The following is a 24193-nucleotide window of genomic DNA, read 5'->3' on the forward strand; positions in this document are numbered from 1 at the left end:
GAAGAAAAGCTTGGTTCAGAATACTACTGCAGCAAAAGCAATACCAGCACCAGGACCAAGGACCAGGAGTCAGAACATTTCTTTCCCCGTAGTCACAGCAGCATCAGACACTTACCCACAGCAAGCAGAGGCTGGTACTGTTTCAGATTCTTGGTGGTGAGCGGGGGACACATGCGCATTGCAAAGGGAGGCAGTGGGAGACCAGACAGCAGCCCAGTGAGCAGGAACTTGAGCTGCACTTCCTGGCACCGAGACATCTTCTGAGATTCATCACACCCTAGCAGGCTCTGTCCTGCTGCTCACACAAAGGAAAACCAGAAGAGTTAGATCTTCAATACAACAAGGCCACATTACTGCTTTGTATGATCCCCAGTAAACAGCTGGAAACTGTACTAACAAGTAACCATAAAAGTTGAAGCCAGGATCTAAAACTCAGTCCCTTCAGAAGTATTTAAGAAGTACAAGAATTGCTATGACCAGAAAGTCACAATGTCAGACTGACAAGCAGGCCTCAGAACTGTTAGCTAGCAGAACCACAAGTCAATCCACCAAATCTAGAGGTGAGGGCAGGTGCCAGACAGTAGCGCTATAACACCTGACAAGGGGCTGCAGCATTATACACCCACCTTCTGGTCAATACTGATCTCTCTGGTAATTTCCCAACCCCTTATGGTAGCTTTTGCAGGCTCATACTGTGTTTCCAAATGAAAGGTAAGAAGGCAGCCAAGATCACAAGGCAAAGTTTGCCAAGAAATTTCAACAACACTATTTTTCTTTAATACAAATTATTACTTTACCTATTTTTCAAAACCTACAAAGACATAAGTACATAAGTAATGCCACACTGGGAAAAGACCAAGGGTCCATCGAGCCCAGCAACTTGCCCACGACAGCGGCCAATCCAGGCCAAGGGCATCAAGTTATTACATAGTATATTTAAAACTAATTTAAAAAAAATTTCACTCAACACACAGTTAAGCTTTGGAACTCGTTGCCCGAGAATGTGGTAAAAGCTGGTACCGTAGCTGGGTTTCAAAAATTTGGATAAAATTCCTGGGAAAAAAGGTAGATCTATGGAAAGCCGCTACTTATCCCTAGGGGTAAACAGCATGGAATCTTGCTATTTTGGGGGATCCTGACAGGTACCTACTGTACCTAGATGTACACAGCTTCAATAGCTTTCAGGCTTGCAAGTGGTATATAAAAATTTAAATAGAAATACTTTTGAAATGCACTGACTAGCATTGTAAACAGGAGGCTGGACTAGATGGACAATCGGTCTGACTCAATATAATTCTTATGTTTCTTTCATATCAGTATACTAGAGTGGAAATTTAAGCTACTTAAATGCGCGGAGGACAATCCATCCGTCTGTCTGTCTGTCAAACAACTTCCTTCCTTAAGCTGCACCTTTCAGGTAACACCTCTATAGTGTTAATGGGCTCCTCTATGGGCTGCATCTGTTAGGTAACCCCTCCATTAGAATGAGAATGCTTCTCTTTGCCCTCCTTACCGATCATGCTGTCCAGGGAGAGATCAGGAAGTTTACTCTGGAAGGATCCCACTGGAATTCCACAAAATGAGACTGGGGAGTACAGGCGACTGCTCACATTGCTGCTTTAAATAAATAAGGAGATGTTAGGACTTATCTGACAATTTTCTTTCCTTTAGTCCTTCAGACTATTTCACAATTTGTGAACTTATGTCCATCAACCAGCAGGTGAAGATAGTGAATACAAAATTGTACTGTGCTCTATGAGTCTTATGTGCAGCTCCTACAACTCAGGTCCCGATGCTCAGAAGCAAATGCAGGAGCTAAAGGACATTAGCGCCAAACAAGGGCACTCTTCCTGCTGTAAACCTTACACCCGCTCTGAGCTGGCGTTAGGGTGTCAGAAGCAGAAGAAGCTTGTTTTCCCATCACTCTATTGTGCGCACTGTCATAGATAAGGCAATAAAAACCAGAGTCCATGCCTCCCTCCCCCAGGACCCCAGTCTCATCGTAAATAAAAAACAAACAGTGTTGATACACCCATTACATCAGAGTTTTTGAGCATAGGGGACAGGGAAGTAAAGGAAGTAAATGCTAATAATCTCCTCAGGATCTAAAGCAAAGAGTCTGTCAGCCTGGTTTCAGGCCTAATCTGCTGCTCGCTGATTTCTTTGCAAAGCAAAGCATGGTACCTCCTCCTCTTCTTGGCCATGCAGGGCTCCCTCCTGCACATTAATGCCACAAAGATATTTAAATGTTTCTATCATTTCCCTTTCTCTCCCGCCTTTCTTGCAACGTATACATATTGAGAGCCTTATGTCTGTCCCCATATGCTATATGGTAAAATAGTCGAACGACTGTTTTGAAGTAGTTGTGGCCTTCCTCCTTTAAAGTGAATTACAGTAGTCTATGTGAGACAGTACTAAGGCATGAATAAGTGTCTGCAAATCCTTGGTGTCTAAGAGTGGCCAAATAAATAGTACAAATCTATCATAAGACAATTACTAGGTTGCACTACTGATGAAATTTGAGAGCCAAAATTTTGTATGCTTTTAAATGTTGTGAGCTGGTCTTTTTTTCTGCCAGTCTACATGAGTAGCATTGATTTTTTTCCATTGTTACTTTATGCTTTTAAAGATGTTTCAGTTTCTGTATGTCAACATCTTTGCCTTGTCTGCAGGAAAACCATAGGTTTTATAACCTGTAACTCTATGGAGACAGGCTGTCTCTGTATTCCCCTCCTAATTTTCTTAAAAAATAAAACTTTCCTTCGGAGGTTTTTTAGACCCATGATCGCAACTGGACTGTGGTATTGAACATGTGATAACCCTAATAGCAGAATCATTACGTTTTCGACAACTGAGGTCATTTTTCCTCCTTTGCTCCATACATTTATTTTGGTTGGTTAAAAACTAAAATCAAAACAAACATTATTGATTGATCAGGAGTGGGTATTTGTTACACTGCTCTTTTTTTGATTGCATATATCAGAGTGCTGTCTCCAGTTTTGGTATTTTTTTTTTTTACTTTTTGTATTGGTGGAACACATACATATGACTAATCTCTCTACAGGGTTTGAATCAGTTCAGCCTATGCAAAAGGTAGTTTTCTGAAAAACCAAGATAAGGAGCTTAAATTTAGCCCAGAACCAGCACAGCCTGCCAAGTAAGGAAGATACTCTAGTCCAAGGCCGACACAGCAGTTCTTGCTACCAGAGTTCGTATCATTTGCAGTCAGTGTGTAAATCTAACGGCAGGGCCCATATATACACTATTGTTACGTAGTCAGGTTTCAGAGGTAAAGCACACAGGGATGCCCAGGTTCAGGAGGGGGCCTTCATCTCTGTCTCCGAGACAGAGGACCGTCACTGTCATAAGACTAGAGAAGGCAGGGCTGAAAAAAGTCCCGGTAGCTGTGAATAAAGATTGATGGTGGCTTAACCTGCCAGAAGCCAAAAACAGCAATGAGAAGACGATAAGACATTTTAAATTCCTTTCCTTTTCCTATTGCACCAAAAATCAAACTTGTTGACAAAATTAATGGAAGGGAGAATGTGCTTGATGTAATTACCCAGCACGCAGGCTCCGGCATAGGGTGCTGGACTTCAGTTCCCAAATCATGAGTCTGCCATCACTAACAATCAGTGCAACTGAATTCTCGTTCCCTGGATGGACTGTCATGCTGAATGGACGCACCGTCTTTGTCACCCTTATTGCATCACACTGGCACCGAAGGTCATAGGTCACCTCCTGAATGGGATCTGGATCTACGAGATAGCAAACAGAACAAAAGGCTTTGCACTTTCCAAAAATGACAGGAGGCCTGCACATGCATTTCCATAGGTTGAAATGACAGCAAGGTATTTTTTACAATTACACTGCTACATCTATGAAGCCCTAGCGGGCAGCAGCACCACAGCTCACAAGGAGAGGGATGCTCCAGCACGCACTGAGCAAGTATACTGCAGCTCATATGAAGAGCAGTGTTGGGCAGATGCATAGCGTTTCATGCCAGCATGCCATCGGGAAGTAGCGCTGCAGCTCACACGAACTGCAGTATTTCTGGTGTTCGCTGTCAGATTTATTCTTTAGCCTTTTTGCAAAAAAAAGGTATACATGAGTGGAGGAGTGGCTTAGTGGTTAGGGTGGTGGACTTTGGTCCTGAGGAACTGAGGAACTGAGTTGGATTCCCACTTCAGGCACAGGCAGCTCCTTGTGACTCTGGGCAAGTCACTTAACCCTCCATTGCCCCATGTAAGCCGCACTGAGCCTGCCATGAGTGGGAAAGCGCAGGGTACAAATGTAACAAAAATAAAATAGATACTATTGGAGATTCTACATGGAATGTTGCTACTATTGGAGATTCTACATGGAATGTTGCTACTGTTGGAGATTCTACATGGAATGTTGCTACTATTGAGATTCTGTTGCTACTATTGGAGATTCTACATGGAATGTTGCTACTATTGGAGATTCTACATGGAATGCTGCTACTATTGGAGATTCTACATGGAATGTTGCTACTATTGGAGATTCTACATGGAATGTTTCTATTCCACTAGGGCAACATTCCATGTAGAAGGCTGCGCAGGCTTCTGTTTCTGTGAGTCTGACGTCCTGAACATACGTGCAGGACGTCAGACTCACAGAAGCAGAAGCCTGCGCGGCCACATTGGTGATCTGCAAGGGCCGACTTCTACATGGAATGTTGCTAGTGGAATAGCAACATTCCATGTAGAATCTCAAATAGTAGCAACAGTGGAGGAGTGGCCTAGTGGTTAGGGTGGTGGACATTGGTCCTGAGGAACTGAGTTCGATTCCCACTTCAGGCACAGGCAGCTCCTTGTGACTCTGGGCAAGTCACTTAACCCTTCATTGCCCCATGTAAGCCGCACTGAGCCTGCCATGAGTGGGAAAGCGCAGGGTACAAATGTAACAAAAATAAAATAGATACTATTGGAGATTCTACATGGAATGTTGCTACTATTGGAGATTCTACATGGAATGTTGCTATTCCACTAGCAACATTCCATGTACAAGGCTGCGCAGGCTTCTGTTTCTGTGAGTCTGACGTCCTGCACGTATGTGCAGGACGTCAGACTCACAGAAGCAGAAGCCTGCGCGGCCACATTGGTGATCTGCAAGGGCCGACTTCTACATGGAAAGTTGCTAGTGGAATAGCAACATTCCATGTAGAAACTCAAATAGTAGCAAGAGTGGAGGAGTGGCCTAGTGGTTAGGGTGGTGGACTTTGGTCCTGAGGAACTGGATTCCCACTTCAGGCACAGGCAGCTCCTTGTGACTCTGGGCAAGTCACTTAACCCTCCATTGCCCCATGTAAGCCGCATTGAGCCTGCCATGAGTGGGAAAGCGCAGGGTACAAATGTAACAAAAATAAAATAGATACTATTGGAGATTCTACATGGAATGTTGCTACTATTGGAGATTCTACATGGAATGTTTCTATTCCACTAGGGCAACATTCCATGTAGAAGGCTGCGCAGGCTTCTGTTTCTGTGAGTCTGACGTCCTGAACATACGTGCAGGACGTCAGACTCACAGAAGCAGAAGCCTGCGCGGCCACATTGGTGATCTGCAAGGGCCGACTTCTACATGGAATGTTGCTAGTGGAATAGCAACATTCCATGTAGAATCTCAAATAGTAGCAACAGTGGAGGAGTGGCCTAGTGGTTAGGGTGGTGGACATTGGTCCTGAGGAACTGAGTTCGATTCCCACTTCAGGCACAGGCAGCTCCTTGTGACTCTGGGCAAGTCACTTAACCCTCCATTGCCCTGTGTAAGCCGCATTGAGCCTGCCATGAGTGGGAAAGCGCGGGGTACAAATGTAACAAAAAAAAACATGCTGCTTTTCCTTTCTGTCCCTGTCATTTCTATAAATCTGATACAACTGTCTACCTGTTCAGAGAAAGGTGGAATCACAGGGCAAATGGGTGAGTAAACCACCCAATGTGGTATACTGAACACAACGGTGATTAACAGAGCTAAAACCTAGCTACCGTATTTACAGAGCACTAAAGATGAGTGATGAAAATTCAGGAGCAGCTGGGGAACCAGGCTTATAACTCTTCCAGCCCTCTGCCCTTCCCCCACAGCAAACAGTTCTAATCAAAACAGTTTTGATTTAAAACCTGTTGTAAGGAAGAAGCCTTTTACAAACATAGCTTTCCACCTTCAGGTGCTACCTTCCTCAGGGCTCTCCAGCTCCCATTCCATCCTGCTTTCTGCTTCTTGCTCAGCCTCCTTAACCCCCTCCGTCACCCAATCCATCCAATCCAAAACATGACACTGAAAACTCCATGAAGTCAGTGATAGTATTCAGATTACTGCATATTTTGTTCCCTGCTAAGAAACACAGGATAGAACAGCAGTCTGTGCTCGGTATCTCTTCTTACTACCACAGCCCCCTTCATTTCCCCTCCAGGACACTGCCCACCGTAATTTACGTAGCAAGAACCAAACAGGGAGTGGTATTTGGGCACATTTTCTCACCTGGATCGTCGTTTGGTGCCCCCAGTATGGCTCCACTAGACCTACAGACTCTGAATGTGATGCAGCCATTCTCATGCAAACAAAAAAAGGCATCGCGCTGAAAGCAGGGGATCACCTGAGCGACAAAAGAGCACTTTACAGTTCTGCACAGAAGAGATTTGTAGTTTACAGATTTTAATTTATGGCCTTAGTTCAAGCCAAGTTACACATTTGGGTACAGCCCGAGGGCTCGCAATCTGTTTGCACCTGAGGCAACCGAGGAGTATGAAATGTGCCCAGGGTTGCAAGGGAGAAGCAGGATTTAAACCTGGATTCACAGCCCACTTCTCTAACTACACCAACCAGCAGATTGAAAACAAATTGTGGGAAGTTTTTGTTTTTTTTCTAAACAGCGCATAATTAAGCTGTGGAATCTGTTGCCAGAGGATGTGTCATGACGACCATCACAGTGGAATTCAAAATAGGATTGAACAGAATCCTAGAAGAAAAGTCCATAAAACATTTATCAGTCAGGAAGACTTGGGGCAGCCTGGAAATGAACTATGAGAAACAGACCTAGTTTGTGAGATTTGCCAGGTACTTGCAATCCAGACTGCCCCCAGTCGGACAGGATACCGGGCTCCACGGACCCTGGTCTGACTTAGCATGGCTGTTACACACAGCTGGCGCTGGGCCACAGCTGTCTGCTCTTTACAGACAGGTTGCCTGTAGGGGAAAGGATAGTAATACCAGAGTGTGCCAAACAGAGGCAGACACACATGCCCAGATGGAGTCTTAATTTGAATATATTCCACCAATAAAGCTACGCCAATAAAAACAAACATGAAACAGCAACCCACACCAGCTCCCTTTTACACAGTGACAGAAATCTGTACAAGGAAACAACATGGCAGGAATCAGAGGACGGAGTCAAGTGAAAGCAAAGCACGCAGGGTCTAAGTCCCACTTTTTGAGTCTGAGGAGGATTTAGAAATTGATCTGGTCCTGGGAGCCAAAAGAAAGCCTTCATTTTCTCGCTCAGGTTTCTTAAGCAATGTTTAGCCACAGCTGGAAAGAACAAAAAAGCACAGACCAGTATAGTACAAAGGAAAAGGAGCTAAAGAACAATTTCTCATGCACTCTGGCAGCCTAGGGAACTGCAGAGGGTTCTGCTCCCTAGGCTCCCACAGTCCACTCTTAGATATCCAGATTGGCACCTGTTCTTTGCTCAGGCCTACCACGGCAGAAAGCTAGTCCTGGGCCTGGAACAAATTCAGCTCACTCCTTTGAATTTTCTGTACATTTATGTTTTTGTATGCCCTTTTTGATATAATGACTCAATAAATCAACTGAATGAAGGTAAAATTATGTATAATCATACCTGATAATTTTCTTTCCATTAATCATAGCTGATCAATCCATAGACTGGTGGGTTGTGTCCATCTACCAGCAGGTGGAGATAGAGAGCAAACTTTTGCCTCCCTATATGTGGTCATGTGCTGCCGGAAACTCCTCAGTATGTCGATATCAAAGCTCCATCCGCAGGACTCAGCACTTAGAGAATTACACCCACGAAGGGACACTCTGCCCAGCTCACCACCGCCGAAACGGGGGAGGGGAATTAACCCAGCTCATCCCCACACAAGTGGGGGAGGGGAATCCGTCCAGCTCATCCCCGCGGAGCGGGGGAGGGACACCACACCCGCCGATGCGGGGGGATCTGGCTTATCCTGCAACCGCAACCGCGGGAGGAGCTGACTGACCCTAACACCGCCGAAGCGGGAGGGGTACAAAGCTGCCCTACAGCCGCACGAAGCGGGAGGGAGTGCCGGCAGAATTTATGTCTCAATCCAGCCCCGTAAAACGGGGGGGGAGAGGAATGCAGCAGCTCACTGTAACACAAACTCGTCTCAACTCTTGAAGAATCCAAGTGAAAAAACTTGAGCACGAAGTCTTTCTGAAGTAACTGAAGACTAAACTTGAACCTGAAATGCAACCAGAATAAAACAGTACAGATATCTGGGAGGGGCTATGGATTGATCAGCTATGATTAATGGAAAGAAAATTATCAGGTATGATTATACATAATTTTACCTTCCATATCATCAAGCTGATCAATCCATAGACTGGTGGGATGTACCGAAGCAGTACTCACCCAGGGCGGGACATTGAAATCCCTGACCTCAACACTAAAGCTCCAAACCGGGCCTCCGCCCGTGCAGCCACAGTCAAACGGTAATGCTTGAAGAATGTATGAGCCGAAGCTCAAGTTGCCGCCTTGCATATCTCTTCCAAGGAGACGGATCCGGCCTCTGCCATCGAGGCCGCCTGAGCTCTAGTGGAGTGAGCCTTCAGCTGGATAGGCGGCACCTTCCCCGCGGCCACATAAGCTGCTGCAATGGCTTCCTTGACCCATCTTGCCACTGTAGGCTTAGCAGCCTGCAGACCCTTACGAGGACCTGCAAACAGGACAAACAGATGATCCGATTTCCGGAAATCATTGGTCACTTCCAAGTATCTGATGATGACTCGTCTCACATCCAGATATTCAAGAGCGGAGTACTCCTCTGGGTAGTCCTCCCTACGAAAGGAAGGGAGACAGAGCTGCTGATTCACATGGAAGCGAGAACCAATCTTGGGCAGGAAGGAAGGCACTGTGCGAATAGTCACTCCTGCCTCAGTGAACTGCAGAAAAGGCTCTCGACATGAGAGCGCCTGGAGCTCGGAAACTCTTCTGGCTGAAGAGATAGCCACCAAAAAGACTGCTTTCAACGTCAGGTCTTTCAGAGATGCCCTCGACAAGGGTTCCAAAGGCGGCTTCTGCAATGCTCTTAGCACCAGGTTGAGATTCCACGCAGGCACCACTGAGTGCAGAGGAGGGCGCAGGTGATTAACTCCCTTGAGAAAGCGCACCACATCTGGCTGCGAAGCCAGGGAAGCACCCTTCAGGCGGCCCCTGAACCAAGCCAGAGCCGCTACCTGGACTTTAAGGGAACTGAGCGACAGGCCTTTCTCCAGACCTTCTTGCAGGAACGCCAACACTGAAGAAATTGGAGCAGTGAAGGGAGAAAGTGAGCCTGCTTCACACCACGCTGCAAACATAAGCCAAACCCTGGCATAAGCAGTAGAAGTAGAGCGCTTCCTCGCTCTCAGCATAGTGGCGATGACCTTGTCTGAGAAGCCCTTCTTCCTCAGACGCTGCCGCTCAATAGCAAGGCCGTAAGACCAAAGGGGGAGGGATCCTCCATCACCACGGGACCCTGATGTAACAGGCCCTGCTCCACTGACAGCCGCAGAGGATCGTCGACTGAGAGCCTGATCAAGTCCGCATACCAGGGACGTCTGGGCCAATCCGGACCCACCCGGATTACCCTGCCGGGATGCTTTGCCACCCGGTCTAGCACCCTGCCCAACATGGGCCAGGGCGGGAACACATAGAGGAGCTCTTGTGTCGGCCACTGTTGGAAAAGAGCATCTACTCCCAGGGATCGAGGGTCCCGTCCTCTGCTGAAAAAGCGCGGCACTTGGCAATTGGCCGATGACGCCATCAGAACTAGGCTCGGCTGGCCCCAGCGCTTCGTGATGTCCAAGAACGCCTGAGCAGATAGTTGCCAGTCTCCGGGCTCCAAGGTATGGCGACTGAGAAAGACCGCCTTGACATTCATGACTCCGGCAATGTGGGCCGCTGAAAGCTGCTCCAGGTTCGCTTCCGCCCACTGGCAAAGACTCATAGCCTCCTTGGCTAGAGGGGCGCTCTTGGTACCTCCCTGGCGGTTGATATAGGCCACAGCCGTGGCATTGTCCGACAGGACCCGTACAGGCTTCAACACCAGTACCGGGATGAACTCCAATAACACCAACCGAATGGCTCTGAGTTCCAGGAGGTTGATAGACCACTTGCCTCTGCAGGAGACTAGAGCCCCTGCGCTGTCCTTCCCAAGCAGTGGGCTCCCCAGCCCATCAAAGAGGCGTCTGTCGAGACGACAATCCACTCCGGGGTCACCAGAGGCAATCCTGCAGACAACTTGTCTGTCTGCGTCCACCAGCTCAGCGCCTTGCGCACTGCTGGGTCCACGGGAAGGCGCACAGCATAATCCTCCGACATCGGAGTCCAGCGCAGCAGCAGAGATAGCTGTAGTGGTCTCATATGAGCCCTGGCCCAGGGCACTACTTCCATCGTGGCCGTCATAGAGCCCAACAGCTGCGCGTAGTCCCAAGCCCGAATAGGAGAGGCTACTAGGAACTAGTCCACCTGAGCCTGAAGCTTGACAATCCGATTGTCTGGCAGGAACACTCTGCCCACTTGGGTGTCGAATCGAACTCCCAGATACTCCAGGGACTGAGTCGGGCGCAGCTGGCTCTTCTTCCAGTTGATGATCCATCCCAGGGAGCTCAAAAGAGCAACTACCCGGTCCATAGCTTTGCCGCACTCTGCATAAGAGGGGGCTCGGATCAACCAGTCGTCCAGATAAGGATGGACTTGTACTCCTCCTTCCTTTAGCAGGAAGGCCGCTATGACCCCCATTACTTTGGAAAAGGTCCGCGGAGCAGTAGCCAACCCGAAAGGGAGGGCTCTGAACTGGAAGTGTCGTCTCAGGACTGTAAAACGCAGAAAGCGTTGGAGAGGAGGCCAGATGGGAATATGCAGGTACGCTTCCTTGATGTCCAAGGAAGCCAAGAACTCTCCTGCCTTCACTGCCGCTATAACAGAGCGGAGAGTCTCCATGCGAAAGTGCCTCACTTTCCAGGCCCGAATGACCCCTTTGAGGTCGAGGATAGGCCGGACAGAACCTCCTTTCTTTGGAACCACAAAGTAAATGGAGTAACGTCCCTTGCCAATCTGATTTTTTGGCACCGGAACGACCGCACCCAGGCGGATCAGGTTGTCCAAGGTCTGCTGCACTACCACAGCTTGACCGGAGACTTGCAGGGAGAGAGTACAAACCCGTCTCTTAAGGGTTGGCAGAACTCTAGCTTGTAGCCGTCTCTGATGACTTCCAGCACCCACGCGTCTGAAGTTATAGTGGTCCACTCGCCCAGAAACGAGGACAGCCGTCCTCCAATCTGCACTGGGGCGTGGACCAAGGCCCCGTCATTGGGTACGAGACCCTGGGGGAGGACCGGAGGGAGCACCTCCGGGACGGCGGTCTCTGCGAAAGGAATGCTGCTTGGGGGAGAAATTCCTCTTGAAGGAAGAGGGGGCAGAGGAACCCGACTTGCCCGGGCGGTACCGACGGGCTTCCTGCAACCGTCCTCTGGAGGTACCGGGACGAGTACTAACCCGAGCCCTGACCTCTGGTAATTTCTTGCCCTTAGACGTGCCGAGATCGGTCACGATTTTGTCCAGCTCGACCCCAAAGAGCAGCTTGCCTTTAAAAGGCAATCTAGCCAGGCGGGATTTAGAGGCGTGGTCAGCAGACCAATGTTTCCGCCAAAGCCACCGCCGCGCAGAGACTGTCTGAGCCATGCCTTTAGCTGAGGCTCTCCAGACATCATACAGCAAGTCTGCCAAATAGGCTAAGCCCGATTCCAGGGCCGGCCAATCAGCCCTCAAGGAATGATCCGAGGGGGAAGCCCGCTGCACCATAGTCCGGCACGCCCTGGCCACATAGGAGCCGCAAACTGAGGCCTGCAAACTTAAAGCAGCTGCCTCAAAGGACGACCTTAAGGCCGCCTCCAATCTTCTGTCTTGGGCGTCCTTTAGGGCCGTGCCACCTTCCACCGGCAACGCCGTTTTCTTAGTCACCGCAGTGATTAAAGAATCCACGGTAGGCCACAGATAGGCCTCACGTTCACTCACAGCCAAAGGATAGAGGCGGGACATAGCCCTAGCCACTTTAAGGCTCGTTTCCGGGACATCCCATTGAGCCGCAATTAAGGTGTGCATGGATCATGCACGTGGAAGGTTCTAGGCGGGCGCTTCGTCCCCAGCATAATGGCAGAGCCAACAGGGGCTGAGGGAGAGACGTCCTCCGGAGAGGAAATCTTCAAAGTGCCCATGGCCTGTAACAACAGGTTGGACAAATCCTCTGGGCTAAAAAGCCGCGCTGCAGAGGGGTCATCCGCTCCATCCGAGCGGGGATCTATCTCCTCCAAAGAATCCGCAAAGGATCGTTGGGAGACCTCAGACACGCTGCCCTCATCTACATCGGAGGAGACAAAAGTCCTCCAAGGCCTGGAAATCAACCCGAGGGCGTTTACCTCTGGGAACCTCAACCTCTTTATCAGAAGAGGGAGCAGGGGCAGCGTTTTGCATGAGGAAAGCCTGATGCAGCAGCAAAACAAACTCGGGGGAAAAACCCCCCAGACTGTGCACTTCCACAGCCTGGGCAACAGCCCTAGACGCACTCTCAACCGGCGCTCGCACTAGCGGGGGAGAGACATGCTGCGCATCCAAAATGGCGTCCGGCGCGAAACTCCGTGAAGGAGCCGCGCGGGAAGAACGGCGCTTAACTTTAGCCGCTTTTGTGCCGTCGCCCAAATTAAGGGCGTTCATGGCATTAATGTCTCCAACCTCAAGGGCGGCCCACGAAGAAGCCGTCCGAGCCGCGTGGCCGGCCAAGATGGCGGAGGCGAGGAGCGGGGGATGGGCGGTTATGGCGGGAAAAAACCGCCACGCCGGAGGAACGACCGGGACATTCATCGGTCACTAAACTATCACCCATCAAGGGCGAATCAGGTTGTAAAACCCCCGCATCCCCTCTAGAAGCGCTCCAGCGATCCGGGGAGCGACCCTTTGCGCCCTCGCCCTCCGACGCCATTGCCACGAGGAGAAGAATCGGGGAACCCCCTGCCCGCTATAAAAAGGTAAAATTACCTGCTTGCCGCTCCGAGCTGTAACGAACTGGTGTCCCAGTGAGTAGCTGCAATGAACGTTTAAAGAAACGTCGAATTAAACGCCTTTAAAGACGTTTAAAAATTTTTTTTTTTTTTTAAACGGAGCCAGCGGGAGGGGGGAGAAAAGGAGGGACCTGGCACCACCAGGTTTGCACTTGCTCAAAAGAGCCCTCAACCCCAGGCCTCAACAAAACCTAAGGATTAGGCTTGGAGGCCTAGCCAGAGCTGCTGCTGTGTGTGACCACCACCTGCTGAGATAGAGAACATACTGGGGAGTTTCCGGCAGCACATGACCACATACAGTGGGGGAAATAAGTATTTGATCCCTTGCTGATTTTGTAAGTGTGCCCACTGACAAAGACATGAGCAGCCCATAATTGAAGGGTAGGTTATTGGTAACAGTGAGAGATAGCACATCACAAATTAAATCCGGAAAATCACATTGTGGAAAGTATATGAATTTATTTGCATTCTGCAGAGGGAAATAAGTATTTGATCCCCCACCAACCAGTAAGAGATCTGGCCCCTACAGACCAGGTAGATGCTCCAAATCAACTCGTTACCTGCATGACAGACAGCTGTCGGCAATGGTCACCTGTATGAAAGCCACCTGTCCACAGACTCAGTGAATCAGTCAGACTCTAACCTCTACAAAATGGCCAAGAGCAAGGAGCTGTCTAAGGATGTCAGGGACAAGATCATACACCTGCACAAGGCTGGAATGGGCTACAAAACCATCAGTAAGACGCTGGGCGAGAAGGAGACAACTGTTGGTGCCATAGTAAGAAAATGGAAGAAGTACAAAATGACTGTCAATCGACAAAGATCTGGGGCTCCACGCAAAATCTCACCTCGTGGGGTATCCTTGATCATGAGGAAGGTTAGAAATCAGCCTACAACTACAAGGGGGGAACTTGTCAATGATCTCAAGGCAGCTGGGACCACTGTCACCACGAAAACCATTGGTAACACATTACGACATAACGGATTGCAATCCTGCAGTGCCCGCAAGGTCCCCCTGCTCCGGAAGGCACATGTGACGGCCCGTCTGAAGTTTGCCAGTGAACACCTGGATGATGCCGAGAGTGATTGGGAGAAGGTGCTGTGGTCAGATGAGACAAAAATTGAGCTCTTTGGCATGAACTCAACTCGCCGTGTTTGGAGGAAGAGAAATGCTGCCTATGACCCAAAGAACACCGTCCCCACTGTCAAGCATGGAGGTGGAAATGTTATGTTTTGGGGGTGTTTCTCTGCTAAGGGCACAGGACTACTTCACCGCATCAATGGGAGAATGGATGGGGCCATGTACCGTACAATTCTGAGTGACAACCTCCTTCCCTCCGCCAGGGCCTTAAAAATGGGTCGTGGCTGGGTCTTCCAGCACGACAATGACCCAAAACATACAGCCAAGGCAACAAAGGAGTGGCTCAGGAAGAAGCACATTAGGGTCATGGAGTGGCCTAGCCAGTCACCAGACCTTAATCCCATTGAAAACTTATGGAGGGAGCTGAAGCTGCGAGTTGCCAAGCGACAGCCCAGAACTCTTAATGATTTACAGATGATCTGCAAAGAGGAGTGGACCAAAATTCCTCCTGACATGTGTGCAAACCTCATCATCAACTACAGAAGACGTCTGACCGCTGTGCTTGCCAACAAGGGTTTTGCCACCAAGTATTAGGTCTTGTTTGCCAGAGGGATTAAATACTTATTTCCCTCTGCAGAATGCAAATAAATTCATATACTTTCCACAATGTGATTTTCCGGATTTAATTTGTGATGTGCTATCTCTCACTGTTACCAATAACCTACCCTTCAATTATGGGCTGCTCATGTCTTTGTCAGTGGGCACACTTACAAAATCAGCAAGGGATCAAATACTTATTTCCCCCACTGTATAGGGAGGCAAAAGTTTGCTCTCTATCTCCACCTGCTGGTAGATGGACACAACCCACCAGTCTATGGATTGATCAGCTTGATGATATGGAAATCATTTTTCTTATTAAAGAAAAAAATCCATTATAAGCAGAAAAAGCCACTTTCATAGGAAAATAAGGCTACACGTGTCAGAATGAGTCTGGGGGCTCTCCTGCAGCCTGTAAGTGCATCAAAGCAGCAAAGGAGACGGAGGAGCATCTTTACCCATCATCTGAGCTGCACATTCTCCCCTTCACACCAGTATTGGTGAAATTGTGTCTGTGAAGCTTGTTTACAGTCACTGCTAATTTCCAATTTAAGAATGTTCTTTTTTCAGGGAATTAACTACCTTGCCCCATTCTTCCTCACAAACACAACAACACCCTCAGTTTAGTATAAAGAATTTGTTTGATGTTGCATTGAAAGGCATCACTCAGAGATAGGAGAAGCAGATAAAGCTGAAGAAGCCAGTCTATAGTCGAATCAGGGACCGAAGGCCCGCTGGAATAGCCCTGTCTCTAAACCCACCTTACACTCCGGCAGGGAAACTTCAGGCAACATATCTCATACAGAGAGCCCAAGACAAACAAATACCGTACCTTTCAATCATTCCGCCTGCCTTCTCTATCTGCTCTCACTAGTACATAAAACCTAGAATACTCCAAAGAGGGAGGGGGGGGATTGTTTTTTTGTTTTGCTTTTGTAGGTGCATATACCCTTTTATTTTTCAAGCCAGGCAAGATAACCTAGAAGATACTGTATGGAGACTTCATCATCAGGTGCTTCCAGTCCTAGTTGAACACACTGAGGCATATTTTCAAAGCACTTAAGCCTTCCAAAGTTCCATAGGGCTATAGTAATGGTGTAGACTTGTGGGCAGTGGGTTTTGAGGGGGATATGGGGGGCTCAACACACAAGGGAAGGGTGCTATGCACCTGGGAGCTCTTTTACCTTTTTTTTTGTTTTTGTAAAAGTGCCCCCTAGGGTGCCCGGTTGGTGTCCTGGCATGTGAGGTTCCATAGGTTTCTATGGAACTTTGGAAGGCTAAGTGCTTTGAAAATATGCCTGTGTTCATTTTAGTTAGCCTTTCCCTATCCTCCCCAGACACAGCACAGAGCCCCAGAAATATAAAAGTGAAAGACAGCTTATTCCATCCAAGTTTGGAAAAGGTGAAAAAAAAAAAAACAATAATGATGGGCTGGTCACTGGTGTCCAAGGGAGAACCTACAATGACCTTCTGAAACTAAAGCTTCTCACCTGGATGAAAGGGACACCTGTTCTTTCAATGGCCACCACACCCACTGTCTGGTTCACTTCCAGGTCAAGGATCAAAATCTCTCTTGGATACAGCAGCAGCATGTGGTTCTTCTTAGAAAGCAGATAGGACAGTTGCAAACAATCATTGAGTGTCACCGACTCAGCACTGAAAATAGACAAAAACTGTGATATCAGCACCACTTCTCTAGGAGAGGCCAGCCAGTATCCCGGGAGATATAGCAGGGATACTTACCTGTAGCAGGTATTCTCAGAGGACAGCAGGGCATCCATTCTCACATTGCCAAAAGCAGAACGCTTAAAAATCATAATACAGCTTTAAGTCACATGACAGCGTCCCCATCGCGCATGCACAAGTGCCTTTCTGCCCGCCACAAAAGCACAGGACCAGCTGTACAATGGTATAGCTACTAGGATAGGAGACAACTCCAAGGGGAGGTGGGGAGCCAGCTGGGTCTTGTATGCATGCTGCTGATGAGAACGAGTGCGCTGTGTCTGAGCCTGCTGAGGCTGGCAAGAAGGAGCGTACCTGTGCCTCTGTGAGTAATAGGGACCCCTCTTCAACTTGCCCAAAAACCTCCTGGATGAGGAGGGTGCAGAAGGTACCCAGCAGGAGAGTGTATCAATGGTGTCAGTGTGTTTCTTAATGAGGTCAGCAACCTCCTCTCCAAAAAGGCTATTCCCCCGGCACATGGCGTCTGCCAATCTCTGCTGAATCACAGGTCCAAGTCATAGACATGCAGCCATGAGAGTCTGCACATCGCTATACTTTGGGCAGAGATGTAGGACGCCATATCAAAGATATCGTAAGTGCATCTTTCAGGATCCAGTGAAGAGGGACCATTACAGCCTCTCTAGGAGGAGAGTTGTAGTCCAGGACCTTGAACATGTCAGCCCTGGGCTTGTCCTCTGCATCCAAATGAATTAGAATAGCACTGTTTTCCTTACAAAACTTGGGAAGGAAAGGCACTCAGGTGGAGACTTCCTCCATTCCTCAGGAGGGGAAGGGTCAGATGGGATCCCATAGGATTCCTCCTCCAAGAAGTACCTAGGGTCCTCATCAGACGTCCTTAAGCGCTCATCGCTGTCAGAAAATACTCCTCACAGAAAGGCTGAGACTGAGCCTGCCTTAAGATAGAGGAACCAGAAGGGCATTGAGGCACCTCAACTCCGGCACAGATTTCTCCACCGACACTGAGGAGCTGTCGATGCTGGTACCGCATGAGGCAGGGCAGCAGAAAGAGACATGGCTGGTGCAAGCACCCCAAACACTAATGCACTCTGCTGAAGGATCTCGCCAAATGCTCACGAAGCATGGCCCAGATGTGCTCATGGATGGTCGCCATCGAGAAAGGCTGGGGCATCAGTTGACAAGCAGCCTGCTGAACCGTCGGGATCGGTGCAGATGCATGGTCCTGGCTGCATGGAGACCCATGCATCGGCACCTCCACAATGGAGAAAGAGCAGTCCTCCCGGTACCAATGTTTCTCGGGGACTGAATCTCTAGGTGCCCCGTGTTCCTGGCACCATGCATTGAGGGGGATCGATGCCAGCCATCGATACCCCTTGGTGTAGATGAGGACGTCATCAAATCCCTATGTCTCCTTGGTGTCGTGTCAGGTTCGATGCTGACCGGTCTCTGGGGCCCAGCACAGCGGTCGATATCGAGGCAGGCAGAGACCCGCTCGATGCACGACCACTCCCAATGTCTGATAGGGACTAGCAGCAATAGGGACTGATGCACTTGATGCCGGTGCGAGGCTCAACGTTGATGCTGAAGTTGAGGTTTTGGACCGGGCTCCAAAAATGTTATCCTCTTTGAGCCTCTCTAGCCAGCTAAGTCCTTTTCTTCATACGAAGGCAATGAACACAGCTGGAAGGGATATGATCAGGCCACAAACACTGGAGACACCAAGAACGGATGTCCTTACCATCTCTAGTCCTACTGCACTGGGCACAGCGCTTAAAGCCACTTGGAACCTTCGATGTTGTGGAAGGGAAAACAGCCGTGGCCAAATCAATGACTCGATGGTGATCCTATAAAGGGGCAAGTCACCAAGAAAAAAAGCAAGGGCAAGAGCCTGACTGGAGCTTGGGCCTAATGAGCATGGTAAAAAAAATAAAGAAAACTTGAGGAAAAATAAACTAGAACCTTTAAGTGGGAAATGGAGAAAAGCCCCAAAAGAGGAACACATGGAAAAGTCCCAACAGAAAGGATTGAAAAACCATCAAAATAAAGAACCACACCAGACACAGTGAGGGAGCTGCAAAACAGCGCATCTTCTCCTCACAGTGGATGAGAAGACATACAACCAGTGAAGGAATGTGGCTTCTGAATATTAAACCTTTAGGTCTGCCGGGCAAGTTCTGTAAATTGGCTAACATTATACTCACGGCTGGAAGTATTGCCTTAGCGGCGAAATGGAAGCAATTAGCTGTTACCTTCTTGGCAGCAACTCTTGCTTAAAATGGACTATGTTTGCTGTATGTCCAAATTAACTGCACTGCACCAAAATCTGGGAGCCGTACACTCTCTGGCGATCTACTCAGGACACTGGATGATAAGGGTCCAGACATCTTCAGTTAGAATGTGAGTTTTGGTCTGGATACTCCGTGTTCTAGTTCAGCTGTATTTATTGGTAAACCTTCTTTAGTGGGATGGGGAGAGAGGAGGGGACCTGAGCATTTAATGCACTGTTTAGCTATCAAGTAGTATTGTTCCAAAGAGTGATGGTATGACTGATTTGTTTGTTGTGCACCAGGGTTTGATGTTTATATTTACAGCTTTGCTACAGCTTGTATTTTGATATATTTTTAAAAAAGAGAGGAGTGCTGGTCCCGCACTCTTGCAGCAGGCAGGAAGGCACTTGTGAACGCATGGTGAGGACGCTGACGTGTGTATTAAAGCTATATTACGCTTTTTAAGTGTTCCAAACTGGACGATGTGGATGAGGTCACCCATACATTAGAATATGGCCTGCTTGTCCTCTGAGAACACCTATACTGCCCATATCTTACCTGGGCTTTTCATTACTGATGAGAACCTTGACTTTGTTAAGTGCTTTCTTGGCTCCTGTGGCCGGAGTCACCTTGCTGTGTGCTGGGCTGGAGTGAGGGCTGGATACATACACCTTTTTGCCAGCACTTGCAGGAGCCCTGGAAGGCGAGAAGTCGGAGATGAACACTATCCCCTCGCTGGTAAGCACTACCTCAAGAAAAGCAAACGAGAGAAACAACAAAGGCATCCATTACAACTTTACGACCACAGTAAGTTCTGTTAAAATTGCTCAGAAGGTTTCAGTAGAGAAGGTTACCATCTTTTAGACGAGGGCTTAACTGGGTACCAGTTACCATGGCAATGAACTGTTTTCATGGTGCATAAAATGAGACAGCAACAGATGTCCCTATGGGCCAAAGGCAATATCAGTACCCATAAAGGTCAAAGGGAGTTATCATCAGGCAGTACAGTGAAGCTGCTTCTTGCTGGAGACAGGACTGGAAGGGACAGGCTTGAGAGACAGACAGCTTGGGGGGAGAAGATGAGCTTGAGATAGAAAGACTGCTGGGGGACAGAGAGAAGGGAACTACAGAAAACGAAAAGAGGTGGTCAAGGGGGGAAAAGTGAGAGGCTTGAACTCATTACTTGCTGTTAATGAATAAATATCCCTCAGTGGTATAAATGCACAGGAGCAGGGGCCTCAATAGAAAGGAAAGGCTGGAACAAGACAGCATAGGATGAAAGAGGACAGACTCAGGGGGTAATTAAGAAAATATTTCTTTATGGAAAGGGTGGTGGATGCATGGAACAGACTCCCAGTTGAGAAGGTGGAGACCAAGACTGTATCTGAACTCAGGAAAGCTTGGGAAAAGTACATAGTTTCTCTAAAGGAGAGGAAGCAATGATAGGCAGACTAGTTAGGTTGTAGGATCTTTATCTGCATTAGTCCTTAATTTCAGCACACACAAACTTCCACTTATGCTACAGATACAGCTTTGCTATCCTATCTTGTACGCAAATACTTTTTCTTTGATCACCCATCATTGTTTCTCCTTTCAAATACCATTACCCACTCCTATAGCTGATTACCCTTCTGTCTACAGAGAACTCCCATTAAAAGTAGGTGAGTTTCTCACAGAGAGGGCATTCCCTCCATATGGAATTTTTCTTTGATCACCCATCATTGTTTCTTCTTTTGTTTCCATATGGAGAGAATTCCCTCTCTGTCAGAAACTTACCTACTTTTATGTTTTAACGGTTTTTATTGATGATACGATGCTTAACAGAATCATAGAATTTAACATGTTTCATCAAAACATCACATTGTACTTATATACAGACATCTAAATTACCATCATCAATAGTTTATCAATTTCTCCCACCCTCCCCCCATCATCCTCCCATCCCCCTCCTCCCCCCACCTTCGGACAACCTACTGACCTTTATGCGAAACTTACCTACTTTTAATGGGAGTTCTCTGTAGACAGAAGGATAATCAGCTATAGGAGTGGATAATGGTATTTGACAGCACAAAAGCAGAAAGTGTCTAAACGTAGAAAAACCTAGAAGGATTTTCTGAATACGCAAGAGTTTTACTACAGTTGCTCCCATGGTACAAGCATCCTCAATCTTGTTTGAAACTGATTTTGTCCTGCTCCTGTATTGCCCGGGACTAAAGTTTGTTTCCTGGAATGTGGGTGGCATCACTTGCCCAGTTAAGCAGTCTAAGATATTACTCCCATTTGAACCATATGAAGTTTGATGTGGACTGCTTACAGGAGAACGCTATTGTGGGGTGGCCATTTTGTTCTGTAAATCTCTCCAGTACTCGGCTTTGGTTCTGAGAAAGGACAAATAAGGCCATTATTTGTTATTCCAGCTGACCCTCCAGGGCAGAGAACTAATCTTATTGGTGTTGTACACTCCAAATCAGTTTGATGCTCAATTTTTTTCTAACCTGTCCCACCATTGTGCCCCTTTATTTGGGCCTTTTGGTGGTGGCAGGGGACTTAAACCTAGTGGTTGACCCTACTTACTATTACTACTACTTATCATTTCTATAGCGCTACTAGACGTACGCAACGCTGTACACTTGAACATGAAGAGACAGTCCCTTATCGATAGAGCTTACAATCTAATTAGGACAAACAGGACACATAAAAGATAAGGGAATTACTAAGGTGGGGATGATAAAATAAGGGTACTGAACAAGTGAGTAAGGGGTAGGAGTTAAAAGCAGCCAGAGATGGAACTTGACATACCGACTCAGGACGTCTATTCCAGGCATATGGTGCAGCAAGATAAAAGGAACGGAGGCTGGAGTTAGCAGTGGAGGAGAAGGGTGCAGATAAGAGAGATTTACCCAGTGAACAGAGTTCCCGGGGAGGAGTGTAGGGAGAAATAAGAGTGGAGAGGTACTGAGGAGCTGCAGAGTGAATGCACTTAAGTACATAAGTAATGCCACACTGGGAAAAGACCAAGGGTCCATCAAGCCCAGCATCCTGTCCACAACAGCGGCCAATCCAGGCCAAGGGCACCTGGCGAGCTTCCCAAACGTACAAACATTCTATACATGTTATTCCTGGAATTTTGGATTTTTCCCAAGTCCATTTAGTAGTGGTTTATGGACTTGTCCTTTAGGAAACTGTCTAACCCCTTTTTAAACTCTCCTAAGGTAACCGCCTTCACCACGTTCTCTGGCAACGAATCCAGAGTTTAATTACGCGTTGGGTGAACATTTTCTCCGATTTGTTTTAAATTTACTACACTGTAGTTTCATCATATAGGGGATTCATCGCATGCCCCCTAGTCCTAGTATTTTTGGAAAGCGTAAACAGACGCTTCACATCCACCTGTTCCACTCCACTCATTATTTTATATACCTCTATCATGTCTCCCCTCAGCCGTCTCTTCTCCAAGCTGAATAGCCCTAGCCTCCTTAGTCTTTCTTCATAGGGAAGTCGTCCCATCCCCGCTATCATTTTAGTCGCCCTTCGCTGCACCTTTTCCAATTCTACTATATCTTTCTTGAGATGCAGCGATAATTGAGGAGGGAGCATTACCCCATTATGCTAATGTAGCTCTTATCTCTCCGCTTTTGAAGCTGGGAAAGTCTGGGGATGATCCCAACTCTTACTGGCCTATTTTGCTTTTAAATGTTGATGTGAAGATGCATGCCTGTATCATGGCAGACCGCCTTTCTGCTTAATTGCCCTTAGTACTTTTTTTTTTTTGGGGGGGGGGGGGATCAAACTGTCAAGGCGCGCCAATCTCTTCATAATGTTCGCAAGGCGCCGATGACTCTAGGGCATTGTTACCTTACTAATACTTCTGCACTCCTGGTTAGCCTAGACACCTCTAAGGCTTTTGACCACATTGCTTGGTCCTTTTGGTTTAAGACTTAGGATCATGTGGAGATCTCTGGGTGGTTTCGCCGGGCAGTGCAAGTGCTATAAGCGAACCTCTCCGCATCCCTACTAGCTAATGGCATTCAAACCCAAAGGTTTTCCATTTCCCGGGGCACAAGATAGGGCTATCCCCTCTCCCCTCTGCTCTTTGTTCTCTCTTCAGAGCCCTTGATTTGTACTTTGAGGGGTGACGTGGGGATCCGTAGCCTGATGGCAAGGTCTGTAACCTTGAAGACCTTTGCGTTTCCAGATGACTTGCTCTTAATCCTTACTGACCCACTACGCTCTCTTCCAGTGGCGATTGAGCTGATGGCAAAATATGGTGCTCTCTCTCTCTTTCAATTAAATTTGGACAAATCTTTTGGGTTACCGGTCCTCTAGTAAATTTGGTCGATGTGAACAGAGGCTTTTCCTTTGGCACCTAACCTCTACACCTCTACCCAAGAAATCTAGACTGCCCCAACTTGACATTTCGTTCTTTAGATTGTAAGCTCCTTTGAGCAGGGACCGTCCTTTTTGTTTATTTTGTACAGCGCTGCGTAACCCTAGTAGCAAAAATAGTGTCCAAAAAACCAAAATGGTGTCCACAAAACTTTAACATGCCACTTCTCCTGTGGCTAATATTCCTTGTTTCAACGTTCTCTACATGTGGTCACATGTTTCGCCCTTAGGCGTCTTCAGGAGAACGAAACCTATGAGATAAAACAAAAATGGAAAATGAAAAAAGGAAAACTTAGCATACCATATCATCTTAGGCGTTCTCCTGATGACGCCTAAGGGCGAAACATGTGACCACATGTAGAGAACGTTGAAACAAGGAATATTAGCCACAGGAGAAGTGGCATGTTAAAGTTTTGTGGACACCATTTTGGTTTTTTGGACACTATTTTTGTTTACCGGCAAGATTGAAAAATTGAAAGAAAAATTACACCACCATTTGAGCTGAAGTCTATGTATGCAGCTTATTCCATTTGGACACCACTCCAAAGCTAAGTACCATTTCAGTATAATATCTAATAAACCATCAACACATATCTCTATATATAAAAGGCACCACCAACGTTCTAAATGAAGCCTCCAGCCGGAAGTGTGAAGGGGGAGAGATATCCGGTTTCCCCATGAGTGTCTGCCCCGCCCTCGCTCTCTCTGTAACACAAACAGTGAAGGAAAACACAGCAAAGCATGAAATCAAATTGCTCTCTCTGTAACAGTGAAGGACTCAGAGGGGGGAGGGGAGAGAGGGCAGAAGCCCTCACTTCACTATCTCTGTAACACAAACACA

The 24193-nt window shown here is 47.6% G+C and overlaps 1 protein-coding gene across 1 annotated transcript in view; it reads right to left on the bottom strand.

Annotated features, from left to right (window-relative positions):
- Positions 1–24193, bottom strand: part of WDR11 (WD repeat domain 11) — a 165480-nt gene that overhangs the window by 101874 nt on the left and 39413 nt on the right. The window contains 6 exon segments of the mRNA XM_030202606.1: positions 116–295; positions 1514–1617; positions 3563–3758; positions 6502–6616; positions 16489–16654; positions 19525–19711. Coding sequence (XP_030058466.1) covers positions 116–295; positions 1514–1617; positions 3563–3758; positions 6502–6616; positions 16489–16654; positions 19525–19711 — 948 coding nt within the window.

This window comes from Microcaecilia unicolor, chromosome 5 (genome assembly GCF_901765095.1).
Source record: "Microcaecilia unicolor chromosome 5, aMicUni1.1, whole genome shotgun sequence".
Classification (NCBI taxonomy): Eukaryota; Metazoa; Chordata; class Amphibia; order Gymnophiona; family Siphonopidae; genus Microcaecilia; species Microcaecilia unicolor.